General features: G+C 38.4%; 4 protein-coding genes across 4 annotated transcripts in view; 2 read left to right on the forward strand and 2 right to left on the reverse strand.

Annotated features, from left to right (window-relative positions):
* Positions 1-18932, reverse strand: part of LOC129761401 (scoloptoxin SSD14-like) — a 103719-nt gene extending 84787 nt beyond the window's left edge. The window contains exon 1 of the mRNA XM_055759123.1: positions 18850-18932. Within this exon, the coding sequence (XP_055615098.1) occupies positions 18850-18932 (83 nt within the window). The remainder of the gene's footprint in view (positions 1-18849) is intronic.
* Positions 9404-10908, forward strand: LOC129761382 (isoaspartyl peptidase/L-asparaginase-like). The gene is made up of 3 exons (XM_055759105.1): positions 9404-9555; positions 9619-10020; positions 10076-10908. The coding sequence occupies exons 1-3, from the start codon at positions 9502-9504 to the stop codon at positions 10667-10669; spliced, it is 1050 nt and encodes a 349-aa protein (XP_055615080.1). The 5' UTR covers positions 9404-9501; the 3' UTR covers positions 10670-10908.
* Positions 17631-19044, forward strand: LOC129761388 (probable isoaspartyl peptidase/L-asparaginase GA20639). The gene is made up of 2 exons (XM_055759110.1): positions 17631-18202; positions 18254-19044. Exons 1-2 carry the CDS (start codon positions 17813-17815, stop codon positions 18833-18835), a joined length of 972 nt encoding a protein of 323 aa, XP_055615085.1. The 5' UTR covers positions 17631-17812; the 3' UTR covers positions 18836-19044.
* Positions 18975-19930, reverse strand: LOC129761394 (SREBP regulating gene protein). The gene is made up of 3 exons (XM_055759117.1): positions 19745-19930; positions 19364-19681; positions 18975-19301 (listed from the first exon to the last, which is right to left on the reverse strand). The coding sequence occupies exons 1-3, from the start codon at positions 19844-19846 to the stop codon at positions 19035-19037; spliced, it is 687 nt and encodes a 228-aa protein (XP_055615092.1). The 5' UTR covers positions 19847-19930; the 3' UTR covers positions 18975-19034.
* Between the last annotated feature and the right edge of the window lie 4900 nt (positions 19931-24830).

Genomic DNA, 24830 nt, shown 5'->3' on the forward strand with positions numbered 1-24830 from the left:
AAATATTACATTTGCGACAAAAAAAGGATTTCGTTTTCGTAATAAAGGGTGTGTCACATCAAATTGCATCACGGAAAAAACGCTGTAGAAATTTAATTTTTAGGAATTATATCTTCAGCTTTTGCTTATAATCAGATAAGAGTGTATAGATCACGTTGGCCATGCTTCACTGTAAATTTTTCGTAAATTTGGAAAAATGTCGTCGAACGAAAAAGGGCGTCGTGAATTAATCCTGTGCACTCATTTCGAGAATCCGGAGTTGTCACATCGGGACATCGGTAAGATGCTGGGAATCGTCCAATCCACGGTTAGCAGAGTACTAAAACGATACTTCGAGAACCTAACCATCGACCGGAAGGGGAAGAACGGCAAAAATGGATGCTCCGTCAGTGAAAAAGATCACAAGCGCGTAGTTAAGCAGTTTAGACGTGATCCGAGAAGTTCGGTCCGGGATGTCGCCAATAAGCTGAATTTGTCAAGTTCATTCGTCCGGCGGACCAAGCAGCGGGAGGGCCTGCGTACATACAAGGTTCAGAAGGCTCATAACCGCGACGAAAGGCAAAACATGGTGGGGAAGACGCGAGCCCGGAAGCTGTACACCGAAATGCTGACGAAGCCGCATTGCCTGGTAATGGACGACGAAACCTACGTCAAAGCGGACTTTCGTCAGCTGCCGGGCCTGTTGTTCTTCTCCGTAAAGGACAAATTCAGCGTTCCGAAGGAGATTCGCAAGCAGAAACTATCCAAGTTTGCCAAAAAGTACATGGTGTGGCAAGCGATCTGCTCTTGCGGAAAGCGGAGCGCCCCCTTCGTGATGACCGGCACGGTAAACGGGCAGGTCTACCTTAAGGAGTGCCTACAGAAGCGCCCGACCATCTTCTGGCCGGATCTCGCTTCGTGCCACTATTCAAAGGACGTGTTGGAGTGGTACGAAGCCAACGGGGTCACCTTCGTGCCAAAGGAAATGAACCCGCCCAACGCGCCGGAGCTTCGCCCAATAGAGAAATATTGGGCGATTATGAAGCAGGCCCTCCGGAAGAACCCAAAAGTTGTCAAATCGGAGGCGGACTTCAAGAGAAAATGGATTTCGGTTAAAAAAAACTACAACCTGACGTTGTACAGAACCTTATGGACGGGGTAAAGAGGAAGGTGCGAGCATACGGGCTTGGGCTCGAAGTATGAATAAAAAGAAAATACCAAAAGTTGTTTAATAGTTTTTATTTTACTGTCTAAAATTTTCAAAAGGATCGGTCTACTGGGCGAATTTCTACAGCGTTTTTTCCGTGATGCAATTTGATGTGACACACCCTTTAATTGATTATATTTGTAATTTTTTGAAATGTTTTTACATGAAAGCAGAGATTTTTTACAAAATATATCCTTTTTGGGTTATAGTTTTACAAAGTTGACATGTTCCCAGTCTTCGTTCAGTATTCATATGCGGCTAGACTAGATCTATGCGACTAGAATCCAATTTTTCCGCAAGTGTAATATTAATATTAAGTTAACCGATGGCAATTGTGAGGCGGAATTGCGAAATTGGTGCCAAAATGACTCAGAATGCTGCAGACATGAAGTGATGGTTGGATGGTTGACCATCAGAGAGTTCAAACTTTGATGGAAACTGTTGAGGAATAATTTTTACTGTATTTTCTTCAGAAAGAACAGTTAATGATATGAAAATTTGTTTTGCACCTTTAACCAATCCCGAGATACAACTGGTTTATCGGATTATAAATCAATCAAGCTTTAATCAACAGTATGAAGCGATGAGAAAGGTTGGTTTCATCTTCTAGTTGAACTTTTTCATCATTGTTACCTACCTTACCCAAACAGAACACAAAACAGTAATATGAACGATGTTCCTGAGTTCTTTATTATGCTTCGATATAACGTACAAATCAATGCAACATACAATTTTAAAGTGAAATGTATGTTATATCGAAGTTCCCCAGTACTTTGAAAAGCTTATAATGAACATGCTCCATCGCAAAATATCTTCGAATGATGGTTTCTTCGTTTCTAAAGTTACTGTGCAAATCATCAGTGTATGGATTTCGATCAAAATCGAATGATACACAATGTGTCATGCAAGTAACCTCTCACGAACATATAACCAAATATGAGAGAATCATTCAGATACTTGTATGAATGACAGTAATCACTTGTGTAACATTACATGATTAAACCAAGAGAGGAACGAAGACTGTTGTTTGCATATTCGAGCTGTATCAAACATCGCAAACCATTTTCGAAGCCTGCATACAAGTTTGAACCGCATATATCGTCCCGCTCTACTATAGCGAAACCCACTGCACAGACAAGTGCAAAGCAATAAATGATACAAGAAAAATTACGTTATCAGTCGGTCACCATTTGCGGAGAGCAACGAATGGGAAAAGAGAGCGATGTTGCCAGTAAAACTTTGCGGTCTATATGAATATACACATTTCAAGGGACAGCGGCGTTAAAAATGGAAAATATGTTCTGTCTACCCTTCCCTTAGCCTCTATCGAGCTAAATAATCATATAGTTTGCACTCTCTGAGACTTAAAAATCAGGATCTGCTATATTAGCTTCATATGAATCATTCGCTTTGCGTAGTCCTTACGATCCTGCTGTTTCATGATGCATAAAGAGGTCGATATGCATATGTTAGAGGCAAAGAAGAAAATAAACTTTCTGCACCGAAAGCGTATATGATGGTTCTGCTTGCGTGTCAGTGTATCATGAAGTGCGAACCGATGCAGAGTTGTCTCGTTCTCTTTTTTGTCGTGATTTGCAGTACGTAACAACAAAAGGATTCCGCTGGGGGAAATGATTTGTGTATGATCATATTTGAACGAACGAAAGCGATTTTTTCAGTGAATGGACCATTTGGCAAACACTGAAAATCATCGTAGAAGACAGCATAAATTGGAATAAGTTGTGTGGTAGCGGCGGGACAACAGCAACCGATGCGTGACAAATTCTTATCTTCAGTTTTCAACCGAAGAAAGCGGCTCTTACCACAGTAAAATAACTTCTTCACATCCAAATTAACTCTCAACTTTAAATCATATATGAGTAGAGTAGAGTAAAGAGTAAATAGTAATGAGTAATAAGTAATGAGTAATGAGTAATAAGTAATGGGTAATGAGTAATGAGTAATGAGTAATGAGTAATGAGTAATGAGTAATGAGTAATGAGTAATGAGTAATGAGTAATGAGTAATGAGTAATGAGTAATGAGTAATGAGTAATGAGTAATGAGTAATGAGTAATGAGTAATGAGTAATGAGTAATGAGCAATGAGTAATGAGTAATGAGTAATGAGTAATGAGTAATGAGTAATGAGTAATGAGTAATGAGTAATGAGTAATGAGTAATGAGTAATGAGTAATGAGTAATGAGTAATGAGTAATGAGTAATGAGTAATGAGTAATGAGTAATGAGTAATGAGTAATGAGTAATGAGTAATGAGTAATAAGTAATGAGTAATGAGTTATGAGTTATGAGTAATGAGTAATGAGTAATGAGTAATGAGTAATGAGTAATTAGTAATGAGAAATTACATTCGGGACATTCGAGAAACAGGGAATTTGAAATAATTAATAATAAATGAGGAATTAGAAATAAACAAAGAATAAGAAATAAGGAATAAAAAAAAATTGAAATAAGAAAAAAATATGAAACAGGGTATAAGAATTAGGAAGGAGTGAAAAATGAAGAAAAAAAACATAAAAAAGAAACAACAAAAATGAAAAAAAGATATTAATATAAGGAATATAAGGAAGAATAAAGAAAAAAAGGTTGAAGTATAAATGAAATCAATACAGGTCGGACTCGATTATCCGTAAACTCGATTATTCGGGGTTCGATTATCTGGAGTATTTTATTTTTGATTTTTCTTATTTTTAGATCGGAAATTTTAAACTGAGCCTGTAAAAATAAACGATTTAAAAAAAAAAAAAAAGATCGGAAATTTTGAACAATTGGTATAATAATTCCATATTGAATCAAATGAAAGGGCTTGACTATCAGAACACAGTTATTTATGAAAAAGCAAATGCAGAATGGCCGCCACCACAAGATGGCGCCATATATATTTTTTTCACAACCTCATCAATATGAGTATCAAATGAAAGGGCTACAAAATTGCGGATTATGTACATTAGGGTGCCAATAAAAATGTTCATATCTAATTTCAAAAAGTTACCCCATAAAAAATGTTTACCACCTCCAAAAAAAAAACCATATACCAAATATTGGCTCAATCGGACTTAAGGGAGAATGGCGCAAAGCGGTCAAAGTTTGAGTTTTTTTAAAAATCGAAAAATTTCCCCCTTTTTTCCAAAAATGCCTTTTTTAAAAACTTATCTTTTGATTTACTGGACCGATTCAGATGGTCGACATATCAAACTAAAGCTAATTAGCTAGTCTTGTTTTGCTTTAATTTGATATGTCGATCATCTGAATCAGGAGATCAAAAGTAAAAATTTTTTGTAAAATATTAGTTTTGGAAAAAAGAAAAAATGATTTTCGGACCCCCCGTGGCGTTCAAGCGCACTCGTCCTGTTGCATGACGAAGTCAGACGTTCCAGAAGATGATGAATTGTCAGCTTCACACCAAGGAGAAGTAGTAAGTTTTGACAATTTGGATACCTCGTCATATCAAGTAGTAGATAATGAACCACCTTCTTCGCCTCATCAACTAAATGTAGTTGAAATTTTGATATACTGTCAAAATTTCAACCGTATGAAAGGTCCACTTAAAATGAAAGAAATCCAAATTAATATTCTGAATTCTTCTTTCTCGATAATTATGGCAACAGAGACAAGTTGGGATGATAGTGCTAGAAGCGAGGAAGTATTCGGAAATCGTATTAATGTCTTCAGAGATGACCGTAATCTTCACAAATCCCATAAAAAATCGGGAGGCGGCGTCCTTATTGCTATTAATTCATTAATAAATTCAGAACATATTCCAACAACATAATCCGACGAGTTTGAGCAAGTGTGGGTCAAAGCACTTTTTGTGGGAGATCTATATTTTCATCTGTTTACTTCTCCCCTGATCTTGCTCAAATTAGTTGTTATGAGAAATTCTTTGAAGTTGCTGCAAATATTTTACCTTCCTGTGCACCAGAATCAAAAATCCATATAGACGGAGATTTCTATCAACGAAATGCGGACTTTATCACTGATTTTGACAATGAATTTATCTTGCTTCCAGTTGTTGATGATAATAAGACTCTGCAATTTATTTTTGATAAAATAGCCGATCGTAAGATGGATCAAATAAATAATGTTCATAATCGACAGAAATGCTTCTTGGATTTCTTGTTGACAAATATGACCGAAGATTTTTGTGTGACTGAATCACTAACTCCGTTTTGGAAAAATGAAGCTTTCCACACAGCTATCGAATAGTCTATATTTATAGCTAATAGATTTATAGATAATTCGAGGAAGTCTCTGATTAAACTAAAGCAAATTACCAATCAATTAGGTGTAAGCTCAACTATATCAATTGGCAGGATTTATTTAGAAGTGTAGAAAACATTGAAGTATTGACGACTTTTTACTCGATGATCAATGAAATTATAGAGGAAGAGATACCAACAAAACGAAAAGGAGAAATTTAAACACAAAATATCCGATTTGGTTTAATCAATCTAAAAAATAAAGAACAGAAGGCACTAAAAATTTATAAGAAATACAAATCTGACGCTAATCTCGAAAAATATCTGAACATTTGCAAACAGCTCAACTCAACTGTTAAAAGCGCTTTTGAAGATTACAACTTAAAAATAGAGTCGGACATAAGGTCTAACCCGAAAAGTTTCTTTAATTACATAAAAATAAAATTAAAAGGCAATGATTTTCCATCACGCATGAACCTCGACGATTCCGTGGGGAATGACCCAGAAAAAAATTGCAACAGCATTTGCATTTGCAACAGCTGAGGAGGACCGAGATCGTAACTTCTTTGCATTTCTTCCAGAATTTTCATGTGATGTTGGAGTGAAAAAACTAACTTACATTGAAATTTTTGTCGCATTAAATAAGCTTGATGTCTCGAAAAAGCCAGGTCCTGACGGAATTCCACCGGTTTTTATAAAAACTTTGGCATCTGAATTAACTCATCCACTTTTATGGCTTTTCAACAAGTCATTGGAATCAGAAAGGTTCCCAAAAATATGGAAAAACTCTTTTCTTGTACCAATTTTCAAATCCGGTAATAGATCCGATGTAAGAAATTATCGTGGAGTAGCCATTATTTCTTGCATTCCAAAACTCTTTGAAGCCATAATAAACCAAAAACTTTTTCAACAACTAAAGACACGAATTACGAACAAGCAACACGGTTTTGTCAACGACAACAAATTTACTGGAATTTGTCACATTCACATTGAATGCAATGGATAATGGTAATCAAGTTGACTTTAGTAAGGCTTTCGATCGTGTTGATATACGCTTACTCCTTCTTAAACTTCAAAAAATAGGAATAAAGGGTGTGTCACATCAAATTGTATCACGGAAAAAACGCTGTAGAAATTCGCCCAGTAGACCGATCCTTTTGAAAATTTTAGACAGTAAAATAAAAACTATTAAACAACTTTTGACATTTTCTTTTTATTCATACTTCGAGCCCAAGCCCGTATGCTCGCACCTTCCTCTTTACCCCGTCCATAAGGTTCTGTACAACGTCAGGTTGTATTTTTTTTTAACAGAAATCCATTTTCTCTTGAAGTCCGCCTCCGATTTGACAACTTTTGGGTTCTTCCGGAGGGCCTGCTTCATAATCGCCCAATATTTCTCTATTGGGCGAAGCTCCGGCGCGTTGGACGGGTTCATTTCCTTTGGTACGAAGGTGACCTCGTTGGCTTCGTACCACTCCAACACGTCCTTTGAATAGTGGCACGAAGCGAGATCCGGCCAGAAGATGGTCGGGCCCTCGTGCTGCTTCAATAGTGGTAGTAAGCGCTTCTGTAGGCACTCCTTAAGGTAAACCTGCCCGTTTACCGTGTCGGTCATCACGAAGGGGGCGCTCCGCTTTCCGCAAGAGCAGATCGCTTGTCACACCATGTACTTTCTGGCAAACTTGGATAGTTTCTGCTTGCGAATCTCCTCCGGAACGCTGAATTTGTCCTCTGCGGAGAAGAACAACAGGCCCGGCAGCTGACGAAAGTCTGCTTTGACGTAGGTTTCGTCGTCCATTACCAGGCAATGCGGTCAGCATTTCGGTGTACAGCTTCCGGGCTCGCGTCTTCCCCACCATGTTTTGCCTTTCGTCGCGGTTAGGAGCCTTCTGAACCTTATATGTACGCAGGCCCTCCCGCTGCTTGATCCGCTGGACGAATGAACTTGACAAATTCAGCTTATTGGCGACATCCCGGACCGAACTTCTCGGATCACGTCTAAACTGCTTAACTACGCGCTTGTGATCTTTTTCACTGACGGAGCATCCATTTTTGCCGTTCTTCACCTTCCGGTCGATGGTTAGGTTCTCGAAATATCGTTTTAGTACTCTGCTAACCGTGAATTGGACGATTCCCAGCATCTTACCGATGTCTCGATGTGACAACTCCGGATTCTCGAAATGAGTGCGCAGGATTAATTCACGACGCTCTTTTTCGTTCGACGACATTTATTCCAAATTTACGAAAAATTGACAGTGAAGCATGGCCAACGTGATCTATACACTCTTATCTGATTATAAGCGAAAGCTGAAGATATAATTCCTAAAAATTAAATGTCTACAGCGTTTTTTCCGTGATGCAATTTGATGTGACACACCCTTTAGAAGTCAAGCTATTGAAATGGCTAGAATCATATTTGGCTGACCGCACGCAAATGGTAAGATTTAATGGGAAAATTTCAAAACCAATATTTGTACCATCCGGAGTTCCTCAAGGCTCTCATTTGGGGCCGCTTTCGTTCATTTTATTTGTTAATGACGTTTGCGTTTTGTTTAACAGTGTTAATGCACTTATCTACGCTGATGATATGAAGCTGTATATGGAAATAAAGAATGAAGAAGACTCTCAAACATTCAAGAATGAAGATGACATATTTTATAAATGGTGCACTAAGAGTTTATTACAGCTCAATGTTAGGAAATGCACTTTGATAACTTTTACAAGAAGAAGAACACACTTGAACAATGGTGTTAAGCTGGGAAATCAACCCATCAATATATGTCAACGAATAAGAGACTTAAGCGTGGTCTTAGATTCGAAACTAACCTTCGTTGATCATTATAATACAATCATCCATAATATGTTGAGCTTCATCAAACGTTTTAGTTACCATTTCCACGATCCGTACACAATAAAGACATTGTATATTACATATATCAGATCAATTCTAGAATACTGTCGTATTATATGGCCCCCCTATATAACTTCACACGAAGACAGAATTGAATCTGTACAAAAACAATTTTTATTAACAGCACTTTGTAAACTAGGCTGGTCTTCATATCATCTCCCTCCATATGAAGCACGCTGTATGCTAATCGATATTAAAAGCTTAACATAACGTCGGAACTCTGCTATGATTCTATTTATTATTGATATCATATCACAACGAGTGGACTCAGAAGAAATATTGGGAAACCCAAATTTTTACGCATCGATTAGACACTTGAGAAACCCTAACATTTTCTACATAGATTATCAAAGAACGAATTATGCCAAATATTAATCTTATTCAATGTCTTATTAATCGTATGATGATCCTCTGTAACGAACACAGTGAAATAATTGATGTAACCATGTCAAGATCAATGCTTAAAGACTATCTGAATAGAATAAGATATAGTTGAATTTCGCTGTAATATTTGGGCAGCATATTTAGTTTACGCCGGTTTGATGAAATAAATAAATAAATAAAAAAAAAAATCGATTATGTAACTTGTTAAAATCCTCTTCTAAATTAAACAGATTAATCATCCAGCCAGCTCTCTTCAGTTTTTTTTTTAGTTTTAAGTAAGTAGTTTTAAGTAGTATTAAGAATGTATCGGTCTACAATTTTGATTGACGACAATAAATTAATAAAAAATAAAAAATGGAAATGAGCACCCTGATAAAAAATACAGGTCTGATATTTTGTGATAAGGAACAAAATTACCACTTTTAACGTAAATCTGAGAACCACTCTATCGGTTTGGCATGGAATGGCAAAACATAACAGCTGAGTTAAAAAAAATTAGCACCCCACCAAAAATATGTATCAAATGTGATCAAATCAAATGTGATCAATTTGAATTGCACAGAATACAATGGACATAATTGAACGCATCGAATTAACCAATTATCAGACGATGGCACACAAAACAAAGAGTGGACTGGGAGCGAGAGAGACCTATCATATAACCTCTCGAAAGACGTCCTCAGATTAGATACAACCTTCAACAAGATTGAATTGGTAGCTATCGATTGGACTCGGGGAGAACGTTTTCACATTCATACCCAACCTGCAGTGAAACAAAGTCAGAAGTGCACTTGTTGAAGCAATGCGGTCAACTATAGGCGGTTCTTTTTTAGTACTATTGTGCATATGTAATCATGTGAGTTGATATGATATAATATAAATCTCTTGAGATTTGATTACACTCAATTGTTCCCATCAGTATCTAATCCATGCCGACATCCAGCCAGTCGTGTTGGTGCACGGTGGTGCGGGTACGATAAGTGACGAGAGAATTCCCGGCAAATATCGGGGATCTAAACTAGCGGCACGTGTGGGTTATCGGGTGTTGATGAACAATGGAACGGTGATGGATGCAGTCGTAGAAGCGGTGAAAGTTATGGAACGTGATAGTAATTTCAACGCCGGGTATGGTTCGGTGTTGAACTACGATGGAGATGTAGAAATGGACGCCAGTGTTATGGATGGAGCTACTCTGAAGGCGGGGTGTGTGACTGGTGTGAGGGATGTACTGCACCCAATAAGTTTGGCTCGTAAAGTTATGGAAAACACCAGACACAACTTTTTGGCTGGAGACGGAATGGTGGAATTCGCTCTCAAACAGGTGTGTGCTGAATGACTGGTACCTTGACATTGATTGACATGCGATTCTAATTTAGGGTATAGAAATTCTTTCTCCCCCTGGACAACTTGTAACTCAATACGCAAAAGATTCATTAGCATCGTGGAAAGAAAATAATAAAGAGATTAGCACAGGTGAAGGTGGAACGGTTGGTGCTGTAGCAATTGATAGGTACGGGAATATTGCCGCAGCCACGTCTACCGGAGGTCTCACCGGAAAAGTTCCTGGTCGAGTCGGCGATACGCCCATCATTGGAGCTGGTACGTATGCGGATAACCGTGTTTGTGGTATCTCTGCGACAGGAGACGGAGATACAATAATGAAAGTTGCTTTAGCTCATGATATTGTTAAACGGATGGAATACTTGGGAAGCAATATTGACGAGGCTGCGAAAGAGGCTCTTGATGCAATGACTAAGCGATTAAATGGTACAGCCGGCATAATTGCTTTGGACAAGGAGGGTAACATCGGTATAACATTCAACTCCGAGCAAATGTCTTGGGCTTATCAGCGAGGTAACACTCTTGCGTTTGGAGTGCGGAAAGGAGAACACTTTGAAGAGCACATAACTGATGAGAAATTATTTTCTAAATTGCCTATATCGGAACAAGTGTTTTATGACTACCACTGAAACCGAAACTGTTAGCCACAAGAACAATTTACGTATACTAGTTGTTACTAAATTGTACTGTAGATAAAAGTATGAAAAAATTAAATAGAAACGTATGAAATACGAACGTATAAAAACAAAGTTATTATGAATTCTTTTTATAAAATAAAATCAAATAACTCTTTGAATTATGTGTGCATGTTTATGCCTGTAGAGACATAACAAATGGTCCACAAAAAAGTATGTCTAGAAAAATCAAAATACACTGAAATCAAATAGAAATATTTATGAAAAATGCGTTACACGAATACACAATGCCCCCTGTTTTATTTATTTACAATAATACTACATCCCAAGAAGAGATTGGATCTTATTCTTAGCATTGTTTCGCCAATGAATCCGGTCCATAGCTGCATATCTCCAACTCCCGGCCGCACTGATTCTTGCCAAGTCCTGCTCCACCTGGGCCAACCACCTAGCTCGCTGGGCTGCTCTTTTTCTTGTTACCAACTGGTTCGGTGCGAACATCATTTTTGCAGGGCTGCATCAACGCCGTCTTGGTCTCCTGTCTGCGTGTTGTTCAGGTGTTCAACGTTGTGATGCCTTCACCTTTCGATCACCTCGTGTTCGTTTGTCAAGATGCCTTCTTCCTTGTTCCCGCACATTTTGGCCAGCGGCACAAAGCCTTTGTGCGAAACGTTTAGTTTCTTGAAGAGTCCGCGATTCCCGAGAACGATAAAGCAGCTCCATCTCCTCACATGTCTCTTCCAGGTGGCACTCTTTTTCCCGAAAGAATTTGTCTACTGCCTTCGCTTCAATCACTTTCGTTCCACGTTTTGTCGAGTCGCTCGTTGCAGCATAGCTGCGCGTATGACCGTGTTGCTGATATTCCAGCAAATTTTGACGACTTTTTTTCTATTTTGTATTTTTTCTGTTATGTATTTTTTGTATTCTATTCTTAATTTTTTTTTTTTGAGCGTTGAACCAAATAGGATACTTGCCGATTGAATTTCTTCGGCACAAATTCTGATATTATGTTATTCAGAATTCCGTGAATAATATGTACAGATAACTTGACATCTTCTTCGCTGTTTAATGAGGTTTGCCATTCTATGGCTTGTAAGATATTTCATTGTTTCAAAGTTCGTCTTGTTGTATGTTGGGGAAAAAGTTATCCATTATTTTCTCGATCTCGATATTCTTTAGTGGTCAATATCTCGCGTAATATCGATCATACAATTTCAAGTATAGGCTAGTTGTAAAGGTGACATTTCAAAAAAATTCTTTTGCTGTTTTTTTGTTTGTTCCATTCAGTTGTGAGTTACAGGGTGTTAACAATGGAGGTCAACAAAGAGAAAATTCGGTACGTTTTACACTTTCTCTTTTATTAATGCAAGCAAATGCGACAAAATAATGGATAACAAAAAAAATGGAATTTGATGGCTGATTGATCGAAAATTGTTAGATTGAAAATTGTTAGATTGATCGATCCGTGAAAGGTAGGGCTGTTCTTCCTAGAACTTATTGGATGTTGAGATGCGCAGCCAACTAGGGATGGCTAACAATTTTCGTGAATCGGACTTCGTTTATTCATCTTTTTGACCGAACCGAATGTTGTAATTCAGCCATTCCATGACAAACCGATAAAGTGGTTCTTAGATTTTCGTGAAAATTGGTACTTTTGATCTTTATCGCAAAACATTTGACGCGTATTTTTAAATTTTTTTCATCAGGGTGACCATTTCCATTTTAGGGTTGTCCGAAAAATCAACTTTTTCCTCTTTTTTCCAAAAATGACTTTTTTCAAAAATTCATAACTCAAAATTGAAAAAAAAATTTGCCGCTATAACGAAACATTTTAGGCCGTAAATCGAAAACGTGCCTTAATTAAAGAGGCGTTATAGCGAAATGCCGTATAAAGAGCGGCCGTATAGCGAGGTATGGGTGTATTCGGCTCATTAAGCAATTCAGCTGTAACAGAGCCGAATTCATTCGTGTACATTTTTTATCTTAAGATAATTTTTGTTGTATATTACACTGTTTCCGTTTTTAGGCGTAAGAGTATTCATATCCATCGATAAACATTTGTTTATCGATGGATATGAACATACTGTGTTTTACACAGTAGCCGTTCAGGCGCAAGAGAATTCCTATCCTATCAGTACACAACACATGTCGCCTTTTTCAGCGTAAGAATATTTCTATTATTCGAATGTTCACAGTTGGACTGTTTACAGCGGGACTGTTGATACGAGGCTTCCTTTTTTTTCCAAAATATATATTTTATTAAGGCACATGTGGCGTTAGCCTGACGGGGCCGGGAGTCCAATATTTTGACAATTTTTGTCTTACAACTATGTTAGTAATATGTAACCGATTACTCGCGGTTGGCTCGAGGTTAGTATTAGAAGTGTTCTCATAATTGGTATGTTGCAGTCTTCGATGCTCTGTACGTGTGCCCGACACGGGGTACTTCCTATAATATAGGCTTCCTTTGTTATGTTATTAATAGTGTCAATTACCGAAGCAGCAGACCGAAAATGTAAGCGGTAAGGGGCTGCGATTACCGTCACATGATGATTGTTGCGTGGACATAGTAGCTAGAATAACACACAAAGATGGTCAGTTGAGGTTATCTGAGTTATGAGCTCATGATCGTTCGCTTAGTAGCGGACACGCAATCAATTAGGCTGCGAAGACCCCTACTTTTTCTATGTAGTGGATTGTTATAAGAGAAATAAACTTGGTTCCCCTTCTGATTATTGGATCTCTTTTGACATTTCTTCTTCTTCTTCTTCTTCAATGGCACTAACGTTCCTAGAGGAACTTCGCCGTCTCAACGTAGTATTACTTGCGTCATTTTTATTAGTACTTAGTTGAGATTTCTATGCCAAATAACACGCCTTGAATGCATTCTGAGTGGCAAGCTCTAGAATACGCGTGACCACAGTGCAAGTCGGAGGCAATTTCTTTAACGAAAAATTCCCCCAACCACATTTGACATTTCTATTGAATTCTTTTTGACAACTTTTTTGTTGCATAATCAGCCTCATAATATTAGGACTAATAATATTAACAGGTTAAGCCCCGATTTTTTCTTGCAGCGCCTTTCATTCAGCGCGCATCAAGAGCGTAAGCTCAATATCAGTGTCGGTCCCAGTGCCCAAAGATATTTATTGTATAAATGGAAAATTGTCAGCAATACGACTAGAAAGTAGTCAGATTTTGTGAAACTTCCGAAAACAAACCGTACATATTTTTATTTTATTATTTTGTAACCGTCAGTCCCAGTCAATCAGCACTTTCCTACCAAAAAGCTCAACGTCGGCCCCTAGGGACCGACGCTGGGCTTAACGTGTTAATACTTGTTCTATTAGTAACGCCTCATTTATCTGTCAAAGTCGAAGTTTGTTGTGAATTCTCTGACATAGCCCGGTATGACTACATTTGCTTTCTTGGCCGAGTCAATGTAAGGTTGTACTCAAAATTCACTTTACGGCATTTTTATTTTAACAGGCAAACCTTTTTTGTGCGATTTTGTGTTCTTGTGCGTTTTTTATGTGATTTTTTCGACGTGGGACTACGTCTATTTTATTTTTATTTTACAAAGACAACAGGCTATACATGGATGCCCTAATGCTTCATAACTACTACTACTACTTATAATACTACCACTACAAACTACAACTATGTAAATATATACTACTGTAACTAATCAAGTTAATTAAGAGCAATAGAATACATTTTTTTGAGGGACGAACGAGACAGATGACGAGACAGACACGCGGCACATGCTAGATATAGGTTCATTATACCCGTAATTTGTTCGGGTTGATGGGATGTATAAATAGTTCTGAGATCGTAAATTACGGCGATTTATGTTGAAATTAATCAACCGAAGGAGCTCAGGACAATCGATGTTCGACAAAATCAAGTCGGAGGTAAATAGGGCCTTGGCAACGTTCCTGCGTGAAGCTAATGAGTCCAGTCCAATCAATTTGCAGCGATCCTCGTATCTAGGTAGGTTTATTGGATCATTCCACGGTAAATTGCGTAAGGCGAAACGAACGAATTTTCGCTGTATCGACTCAATCCGCTGAACATTATTCTGGTAATACGGTGACCAAACCACGCATGCATATTCAAGGATCGAGCGTACCAATGAGCAATAGAGAGCCTTAATGCAGTGTACGTCCTTGAAGTCCTTTGTGACGCGGAAGAGAAAACCAAGAGTTTTAGACGCTTTAGATACGATGTAGGATATATGGTCTCGAAAGGTTAATTTACAATCCAACATAATCCCGAGGTCTTTGATTGTGTTGACACGGTCAAGTAAAACACCATGCAGCTTATATCCGAAGCTTATTGACGAACGCTTGCGTGAGAATGAAATGACTGAACGTTTTGAAGGGTTTAAAAACATCCTGTTTGTTACACACCATTGGGCGAATATGTCTAATTGCTGTTGTAAAAACTCAGCTTCTTCGATGCAGTTCACTGGGAGGAACAATTTAAAGTCATCCGCATATGAAAGTTTCAGACACTTGAGGCTAAAATTTACATCGTTAAGGTACAACAGAAATATGTATGGACCCAGGTGACTGCCTTGAGGAACACCTGATGATACGCGAAAAGACGTAGATATAATGTCTCCTAATTTCACTGACATTTCGCGATCAGTGAGGTATGAATGAAGCCACTTCAAAAAAGAACCGTTGAATCCAAGACGATGGAGCTTAGCTATTGCAATGTCGTGGTTGATTAAATCAAATGCTGCAGAAAAATCTGTGTACACCGCATCAATTTGATTTCGAGATTCTAGAGAGCGGGCAATGTACGAAGTATACAGAACGAGATTTGTAGTCGTTGATCTCTTAGACATGAATCCATGTTGTTCATCTGCAATTTAGCTGTTGCAAGCATGGGAAATGTAATCCAAAATAATTATCTCAAATAGTTTGGAGATAGCGCATAGGCAGGCAATTCCTCTGTAATTCCTGACGTTCTTCTTGCAACCCTTCTTGAATACCGGGAACACAAATGACTTCTTCCACACATTTGGAAAAGTACCACAGAGGATGGAACGGCGGAACAAGATGCTCAACGGTGTCGAGAGGTTGCTTGAGCACTTCTTCAAAATAATAGAAGGGATACCGTCAGGTCCAGCATTTGAAGAAATCCTTAATTTTTTGCAGGCATCGTGTACAATAACGGCATTTATTGACGGATTATTACCAACAGACGACAGGCTGGGAACGTTGCTAATAGTTGAAGAAATTTGATGGCTATTGAGTTTTTCGTCAACAAAAACTCCGCTAAACTGCTTCCGAAACAGCTCACAGATACCTTCTTTGGTATCAGCAACATCGTTGTCGCGCATCATTACGGTAGGCAAACCAATCTCTTTTCTCTGACTGTCAATATGTCTCCAGAAACCTCTTGGATTGGCACGCAAGTTTGACTGAATGCGATTTTTATAGGCGTTACACAAGATTTTGTTCAAATTTTTATAATTTTTGTTCGCAACTGAATACCGGTTTCTCCACAAGTCACAGCGATATTTAGCAAATTTCCGTAGGTTTGATCTTTTTTTTTTGTTCTCAGGCGTTTTAGATTGTGATTCAGCCATGGTGGGTGGGGTGGTTTACTATTCACCTTTTTGGGAACAAACTGTTCGATCGCGTAAAGCAATACATTGTTCAAGGATGATGTGGCTTTGTCTATGGCATGGTCATTCAAAATTTCGTCCCAATCGATGCTAAGAAAGAAACGATTCATTGACGCGAAGTTTGCTTTGCGATAGTTATAATAAACTGACTCGATAGTACGGGCAAAAACAAGTGGTGGTGTAACGGACACAGAGATCAAAAGTGGAGGATGATGACGACATTGTTTTACCAAAGGAGAAGGTGCTTTAATGACAGCTATGTTGTGAACTATCTCTGAACTTGCGAAACATAGGTCAAGAATACGGTTATTGTCGTTGAGGATACCATTCATTTGACATATTCCAGCAGTGCTAAAGCAATCTATCAGGCGTTCAATCAATGGATTAACAGATGAATGAGAAATATCTGGATATAGATATTTCGATGCGCTGGAACTCCAAGCGATACCAGGCATGTTAAAATCACCCAGCAAGATGATGCTGTCGTCCAATTCCATTCGTTGTGTTATCCAGTGAAGTGTAGAAATAAGTTGGCAAACTGTCCCATCGCAAAGCAGGGAAACAAAAGGAGAAGACTTTTTTATGCGATCCCTATCGACCACACAAAAAAGTTTTTATAAAATTGCGTAGAGAATTTGTTGAAGCTACTGGTGCAGTTATGTACGATTTTTTGTGTGATTTTTTGTGCGGTCCCCATCCCTATTTTTCGTTATTCGATTCGTCTGAAACATTGAAACAAACAACAATATCGCCCCAATTATTGCATATAAACGGAAATGTGAGAAGTGTTTTATTATGGTGCGCTGTTGGCATATCCAAATGCCAAAAGGATATAATGGACGACTCATTATTCAAACAGTTTTTATAAATAACTCCATCTGTTTACTTCGGGTTTGAAATTTGGCTAATTATTGAAATGATATGTAACCGGAAACCTTCAATTTGTGAAGTGGTCGTGGAAAAAGCGAGACAACAGCCTCACTTCTTTCGACGATATTTTCAGCCAATAATAGGAATTTAACGGATATTTTATCTCCAAAAATCCACATACACTATCATACTGAAATGTCTCAACATACTTCATACATAATGTCTTCGAAATATGTTCACAAAATCGTATTACTTCACAGTAAAACAAAAAAAAATGAAGACACGTCTTCAAATCTGGCATCTCTGCTCACATGTAATGAACATTCTACTCGCATGCAAGACATTATAGTGACAAATTTGAATGCAGACTGTATTTAAAATCACTATAATACCACTGTACACTCTCTACCTTAAATGTATACACTCTATGATGCGATTTTCAAACCAGTCGAGAAAGCGGAAAATACTGGTACCGAAGACAACACCACATTGAAGATAAGAGCGATAACTGCATCTTTGCGTCGGATGAATGTATACGGAGCGGGCGGAGAGCAACGATCTGTTTTCGAAAACCAGACTTCAAACATCACAGCTCAGTCGCTTTCAGTGCTGAGTGAGTCTGCGGAATGTTTCCGATAGAACCTCTGGTGCTAGTCCATGGTGGAGCGGGTGATATTCCGAGCGAACGGGTGCCCGGAAAACTGCTGGGTGTCAAACTAGCAGCCAAAGTAGGATACGAAAAGCTGCGCCAAACCGGGTGCGTTCTGGACGCGGTCGAAGAAGCAGTTCGCTCGATGGAATTGGATCCGTTTTTCAACGCAGGCTACGGATCGGTTCTCACAACTGAGGGAAACGTTGAAATGGAAGCGAGTGTTATGTGCGGAACAACACAACGAGCGGGATGTGTATCGTTGATCAAGGATATTATGCATCCGATCAGTTTGGCACGGAGGGTCATGAAAACGCCCCACAACTTTCTCGCTGGTGATGGAGCGATGCGTTTCGCGAAGGATGAGGTTATTTCGATACTGCTGATTGTAACATTTTGCACAAAATTGATATTTTAGGGCTTTGAAATAATGGAACCTGCTGGGCAGCTGGTCACCGATTATGCCCGCGAAGCGCTGGAGGAATGGAAGGAGAGCCAACGCAGAGGAGAAAACGAATTCGCAAGGACCGAAATCGGCTCATCAAATAAGTATAAGGTCGAGGTTGGAACGGTGGGAGCTGTTGCTATCGATGGTAGCGGAAATATCGCGGTAGCTACATCTACCGGAGGCATCACAGGTAAACTTCCTGGAAGGATAGGAGACACTCCACTCGTTGGATGTGGAACATACGCGGATAATCGGGTGGGAGGTGTTTCGACCACTGGCCATGGTGAGACAATTATGAGACATTGTTTGGCTTATGATATTTTGAAAAGAATGGAATATTTGCAAGAGGATGCACAAACTGCAACGGAGAATTCCTGCAAAAGAATGACTGAACGATTGATAGGAACTGCTGGAGCCATCACCATTGATGCAAAGGGGCAAGTGGGCATATCTTTCAATTCCAAGCGTATGGCATGGGCATATCAAAAGTGTAATACAATAGTATATGGCATCGAGCAAGGACAGATTATTGAAGAAGTCTTAACTCAATGAAAGGAAAAACTTACCGCGAATCCAACCGTCGATATCTGTGGCCATGAATAAGTCTATATTTAAGGTGGCCTAATCGTCTGTCAAAATTACTATTCATTTTCGGTTGTCACGAATCCAATATAAAACACATGAGGTATCATTTATATATCCATAGATTTTCTTATCACAACGAACAAATACACGCTAAACTTTTGAGTCGCTAATCAACATTAACTAACACATTACTGTTATCACTTCTATCTACCGCACTATTCGCAACGTCTTTATTGTTCTGTACGGCAAGCTTTTCTTCAGTTTCGCCGAAACAATATTTCAATTTAGGATCACGATATTTGTTCTCGTTTTGAACAGAATGTGAATTTGTCCGACATTTGGTTAGGCATAGTTCATACTGATCGTTCACCGTTGCGTAAACGGCAATTTGTCGACCACTGGCTTTGGCAAGAACCTTTTCCAATAGAATTTTCTGTAAATAAAACGTTGATAATAAGTTTACTGAGCAAACATCTGGTAAGATCAAAACTCTACCTTCTCCGGATGCATACAACAAGACACACAATGTTCGTAAATCTCACAACAGTTGCTATCTTGGCATGTATCACAGTGGAAAAGCTTAGTGCTTTCCACTTCTAGATTACAGCATCCTGTCCACAGCAGTTCGGACCTCGTGCAGACGAACCCGCGATCGTCCACAATAAGTGCCTTTCCTTGAACAGAATTTCTACATGTTATCGAAAGATCGTTCGAACGATTGCGATCTTGCGCAACCGAATTTGTCCATTCGATTGGTTTTTCCCTAGTCAAACCACTTTGAAATAGGTCGCCGTCCAGATTTAGTGAGACGTTCTACAATGGTTATTTAAAATGTAAGCAAATGCATCTGATTCGGTTAAATCAATCGCCACTTACGTTTCCAATTAATCGTACCATACAGTACGTCAGGGATAGACAGAAAATAATCGCCAAAACTACTCTTCGTCGGAGGAATCGGGTGATAACGGCATACCACATTTCCCAAACTGATAAAACAACAATCTTGTCCTAGTAGCTTTGTTTACCTTTATTTACTTCATCGGTAGTACACTTGCGATGAATACATTAACCAAAGCGATGTTTTTGGTTACGCTCCGTCTAATATCTGTCAGCCGAAGAACTGAAACAAAACAGCAGGAGAATAAACGGTACTGCGTTGCAGCAAGGTTGCTAGATGTTGTGAATAATAATGTGCATTTGCACCAAAAAAAGATTGAGTTGCATTGGAAAAATTTCACGCTTTGCAGAAATTATTTCATTAATTTCATGGTGGGTTGACCATTCGGGAGACCTTATTTAGCGGTACAAAACAACGATATTATAGGTGTTAGAATATGGTATCTTTTGCTTCCGATCAGCTGCCAGGATTCATATTCTCAAGTTGGAGAGGATACAATATTGCTGTTTGCGTATAGCCATGGGGTCACATACGATGAGCCTCGAAGTTTTAGCAGGAATACCCTCTAAATCTGCTCCAACTAACTCCTCAGACAAGTATAGTGTCTTTATACCTGGACCATTCGGATAGAATCAAATTGGTTGTCGAAAAGAATCCAATAGAAATGTCAAAATCCAATAATCAGGAGGGAAATACTGTAACTTTTCTTATAATAATCCACTACATAAAGAATGTATTGCTTTGAAAGGCAAAAATAATCGAATTAATAAAAATTAACAAACTACATTTCTTCATCAATTAATGCTAGCTTTCAAAATCATAAGGACCCAACTGACATTTTGGCAAAAACTGATATGTGTTCAACATGTACTTTATCAACGATTTTACCAAAATCATCGTATCAAATCGTGGCAGTTAGGTATATTTTTTAAAGCCTAAACACTAGACACCAGAACGAATTTGGCATAAAGAAGAAGTTAAGCGGGTTTTATTTATACGCTAAGATCATCACAACAAAACATGTATAACACTCTGATAATAAGGTTAATTCAATGTTTTCAATAACTGAGATTAATCCATACAATGTCATTTGACGTTCATTCCTGTTATGTTTGTCGTCTGAGGTTTCAGTCCGTATCGGAGAAATAATATTTCAGCTCCAACTGCTTCCCTGCGTGCTGTCGACAGATGTTTGTATTTGTATATTGGAGCGTTTTCATAAAAAGATACTGACAGTGTCTTACCACCAGTTCGTTTAGCAGTTTGTTTTAATGATTCACCTGCTATATGTTTGCCCTGAGGTAGTATATACACTGCGTTCCACAACTATAGAGCCACTCATTTTTTCTGAGTTTCCAGAAATATGTAAGAAGTCGGTTGAATTGAAGTATATAGTGTTGGATATAATAACTATCTTCATCTAAACGACTGGCCGTTTGAACTTTATTGTTGTGTTCAGGCGTAAAACATTAAAAAAACTAAAATTCCAGTGTTTCATAACTATAGAACCAGATGAAAAAACTCTCACTCCTTTTCAAAATAAACGTCAATTTCACATGAATTACGAAAAGTTTCTAGTTCGTGAGTCATCTTTAGTTCTCAATCCGTTCAAATAACCTATTCGGGATGGTTTCGATCAAGTTGCGCCATGTTGTAGTGTATATCTCGTTCTACGCAGAGGCTCTTCAAATCATTTATACTGCTTGTAAGCTGCATCTACTTTTCGTACGATTACTCCTCATAAATTCTTGATAGTGTTTTGATCTGATAAACAAGCTGACCAGTCCAGAATCTGAAGCACTTATCCATCAAACCACGCCTTGACTTTACGGATTTTATGAATTGATGCAAAAAAAGCCCAATTATCACATTGTTTTTGATGTAAAACAGCAGTAAATGATTCTGAAATACTTCTTCTGTCTTTACATCAAAAACACCGTGATAATTTGGTTATTTGGCATCAATTCATAACATCCGGAAAGTCAATGCATGGTTTATTAAATAGGGACTTCAGATTCTGGACTGGTCAGCTTGTTTACCAGATCAAAACACTATCAAAAACTTATGAATAATGATCGTACGAATAGTAGATGTAGCTTACAAGCAGTATGAGTCATTTGAAGAGCTTAAACGAGCAGTATCCTCTGCGCAGAACGAGATATACACTACAACATGAGTGGTTCTATAGTTGTGAAACGCGGTGTATAAACTTTTATCACCGAAATTGTGTTCCGTTAATAAGATCAGTGTTTCCTCCAGCTGGTGACTTAATGATTTAGTATATTTCTTTTTGTCGGCCTCAGTAACGGCCTGCTAAACTCATTGTTGTATGCATCCTCCAAATCCTGAGCGGTTTGCTTCAATGCTTCCGAGTTCACCTGCCATTTCTCCGTTTTCTGACAAATTTCATTAAGGTACCCCGGGCCAAGTTGAAACTCGGGGTAAATTAAAACGGAAATCGTAACTTTTGCTAAGAATGATGGACCTCATGACAACCATTACCAGAACTTGAGAATACTTTAACGCAATCCGCACCTTTGTTTACTTTTCCATGTTCCGTGAAAATAAAACAAACATTTTTGCGCGCTGACTCAATCGGTTCAAAAACACTGATATTTTCGAAAATATGAAAATATCGCCAAAATCGCACGTCAGGTATATATATATATATATATATATATATATATATATATATATATATATATATTTATATATATATATATATTTATATATATATATATATATATATATATATATATATATATATATATATATATTTATATGTATATATATACACATACATTCAATTGGACGGTTTTTCGATGGACGATGGTTCATGCTCTACGAACAGAGATCACAAAGATTTCTGCAGAAAGATGTTCCTTGAGTGAAATTATGGTTCGGCCATCAAGATAAATGAACGAAGTCCGATTCACGAAAACGTTTGTTCCTTTGATCGGAGAAACATTCGATAGAGTATGAGGAACAAAAAGAAGCAACGAAACGTTTTTTTCAAGCAAGATGCAGTTGAAAAAAAATCTTCATTGAGTCCGCATGACCCAGCTTTATACCATGAGTATCTTAACCATGAAGAGCACCCTTCACCAGGCATCTCTAACCAAGTTTGCTTCCCGTACTTTTCCAATTCCTCTATCATTTTTAATCCGTCCATGCGTCAAGAAATCCATGGAATCCAGATCATCTACTCTCCGATGTAATCACGCCGATCTATTCAGCGAAATATCGTGAAGTTAGATCTGATGAAATGTTCTTCACTTACGGTTCATTCATAAACGAGTCCACTGGCTTCGGCAGTTTCAATGAAAACTTCAGTGCCTCTTTCAAACTGAGAGAACCTTGTTCCGTGTATGTCACTGGACTGGGTGCGGTATACTACGCACTAGGGATCATTGAAACATTGCCCATCGGCCATTATTTTATGTTTTCAGACATTCTCAGCTCGATAAAGGATATCCACTCAATGAAAGTTGATAAACACTCATCTTATTTCCTAACAAGAAAAAGACAAGTCGTCGAAAAATAATTCAAGATTATCTTAGCATGGGTTCCCTCTCATTGTTCGATAAAGCTGACTCGATAGCTAAGGTGGGCGCTTCAAAAGGCACACTCTTTGAAAAGCAAATATTAGAATGATTAGAATGAATTAGAATGATTAGAATGATTTTTCCACATTTCTCGTCAGCACACATTCGTAAGTTGGCAGCGCATGTGGAGTTGAGATGAATTCGATCGTTGGTTACATCTCTAAACTCTAGACGAGTGCATGATTCAAGGGATTGAATGTAAGTCGGGATTTTATTCGCGTGATATCCTGTCTTATGTCCAATCCTTATAACCAGGGCTCTGCATAGTCATAGTCAACTGAAGATAGTCAGCTGAATATCTGACTGACTATATCCATAATCAGTTAGTAATGACTTTTGGCATCTTCACACAGTTTCTCCGCCAAAACGACTGAACAGTCAGTCGGGCGTTTAGTCGCTATCTCCCTCTGCCGACTCGACTATATCATTTAATTCTGCCCAGTCAAATTGTCCTGATTGCATTTTGAAGTGTCTTCCCCAAAACGAAATCCTTCTCTCTTTCTCTCTCCCATGTACATGTGCATGCATCGATGTTTGAGTTCAATGTGGTTTGACATACGCTACAGGTGAGCTAGAATTTTTTGTATCGTTACTTACACGTATAAAATAACGTGCTGTGGTACGCTATTTTGCACGCCTAATACTAACTAATATTAACGCGAGGACCTTTATAGTATACTTGATAAATGTCTAAGTTCGTTGGTAACAATAAACAATAAACAATAAACAAACAATTGCATACAATTCGTACGATCACTTTTCAGCATCCAGTGTCACCGCCGCCTTAGTGTCAGAGAGAAATGGAAGTGTGGATTGAAGTCAGTTAAATGAAGAGGCAGATCTGTATTTATTAGTCGAGTCAGTTAAAATAACCACTGACTAGTCAATTAATATTCTATTTAATTCACTTTTTGTTGGCGGTGACTGCCGAAGCAGTTCTAGTCGAGCGAAGCTGCTGAGAGTAGAGTCGGTCCTCACTTTTCACCTTCGAAGATTTCGGGCTCTGCTTATAACCAAAACGCACATTAGGCACGCAGCAAGCAATCTTTGTGATTGTGGTGACAGAGTATTGAGAGCACAAGGTAGACAACGGGATATCCCCTTCCGGGATATCTTAGGTAGCCGTGATCTTGATCTTCTGCCTTATCTATATCTGTTCCTCAGAAACACCGATGTCCTCGTTTGATGATGTTTCCTCCGTTGTATCCCAGTACCTTATTTCTTTACTAAGGAGCCGCTCGAATAAAAGGTACTGAAGGTCTGCCTTCTATAGGTTATACCACCCGTGTCAGAGGTACAAGAGTTTTAAAGAGGTGGTGTTACACGTTAGGTAGGCCATACCCACCGTATGAAACACGCTGGAAAATGGTAGTACGTAAGTGTGAAGAGGGTTGTTAGCTTTATGTGAAAAAATGAATCATTTAGTTCGAATGCACCGTTGGTCGCTTCCGTTTTGTGA

Source organism: Toxorhynchites rutilus, chromosome 1, assembly GCF_029784135.1.
Source record: "Toxorhynchites rutilus septentrionalis strain SRP chromosome 1, ASM2978413v1, whole genome shotgun sequence".
Taxonomy (NCBI): Eukaryota; Metazoa; Arthropoda; class Insecta; order Diptera; family Culicidae; genus Toxorhynchites; species Toxorhynchites rutilus.

What these genes read in the sequence shown, in the direction of transcription:
- LOC129761382 (XM_055759105.1), top strand. Translation starts at nt 9,502, where the DNA reads ATGCGGTCAACTATAGGCGGTTCTTTTTTAGTACTATTGTGCATATGT. An exon ending in TATTGTGCATATGTAATCAT is followed by an intron (nt 9,556 to 9,618) that starts GTGAGTTGATAT and finishes TGTTCCCATCAG; the next exon opens with TATCTAATCCATGCCGACAT. An exon ending in TGGAATTCGCTCTCAAACAG is followed by an intron (nt 10,021 to 10,075) that starts GTGTGTGCTGAA and finishes ATTCTAATTTAG; the next exon opens with GGTATAGAAATTCTTTCTCC.
- LOC129761388 (XM_055759110.1), top strand. Translation starts at nt 17,813, where the DNA reads ATGTTTCCGATAGAACCTCTGGTGCTAGTCCATGGTGGAGCGGGTGAT. An exon ending in TGCGTTTCGCGAAGGATGAG is followed by an intron (nt 18,203 to 18,253) that starts GTTATTTCGATA and finishes TTGATATTTTAG; the next exon opens with GGCTTTGAAATAATGGAACC.
- LOC129761394 (XM_055759117.1), bottom strand. Translation starts at nt 19,846, where the DNA reads ATGTGGTATGCCGTTATCACCCGATTCCTCCGACGAAGAGTAGTTTTG. An exon ending in TGGTACGATTAATTGGAAAC is followed by an intron (nt 19,682 to 19,744) that starts GTAAGTGGCGAT and finishes TAACCATTGTAG; the next exon opens with AACGTCTCACTAAATCTGGA. An exon ending in GTTGTATGCATCCGGAGAAG is followed by an intron (nt 19,302 to 19,363) that starts GTAGAGTTTTGA and finishes TTTTATTTACAG; the next exon opens with AAAATTCTATTGGAAAAGGT.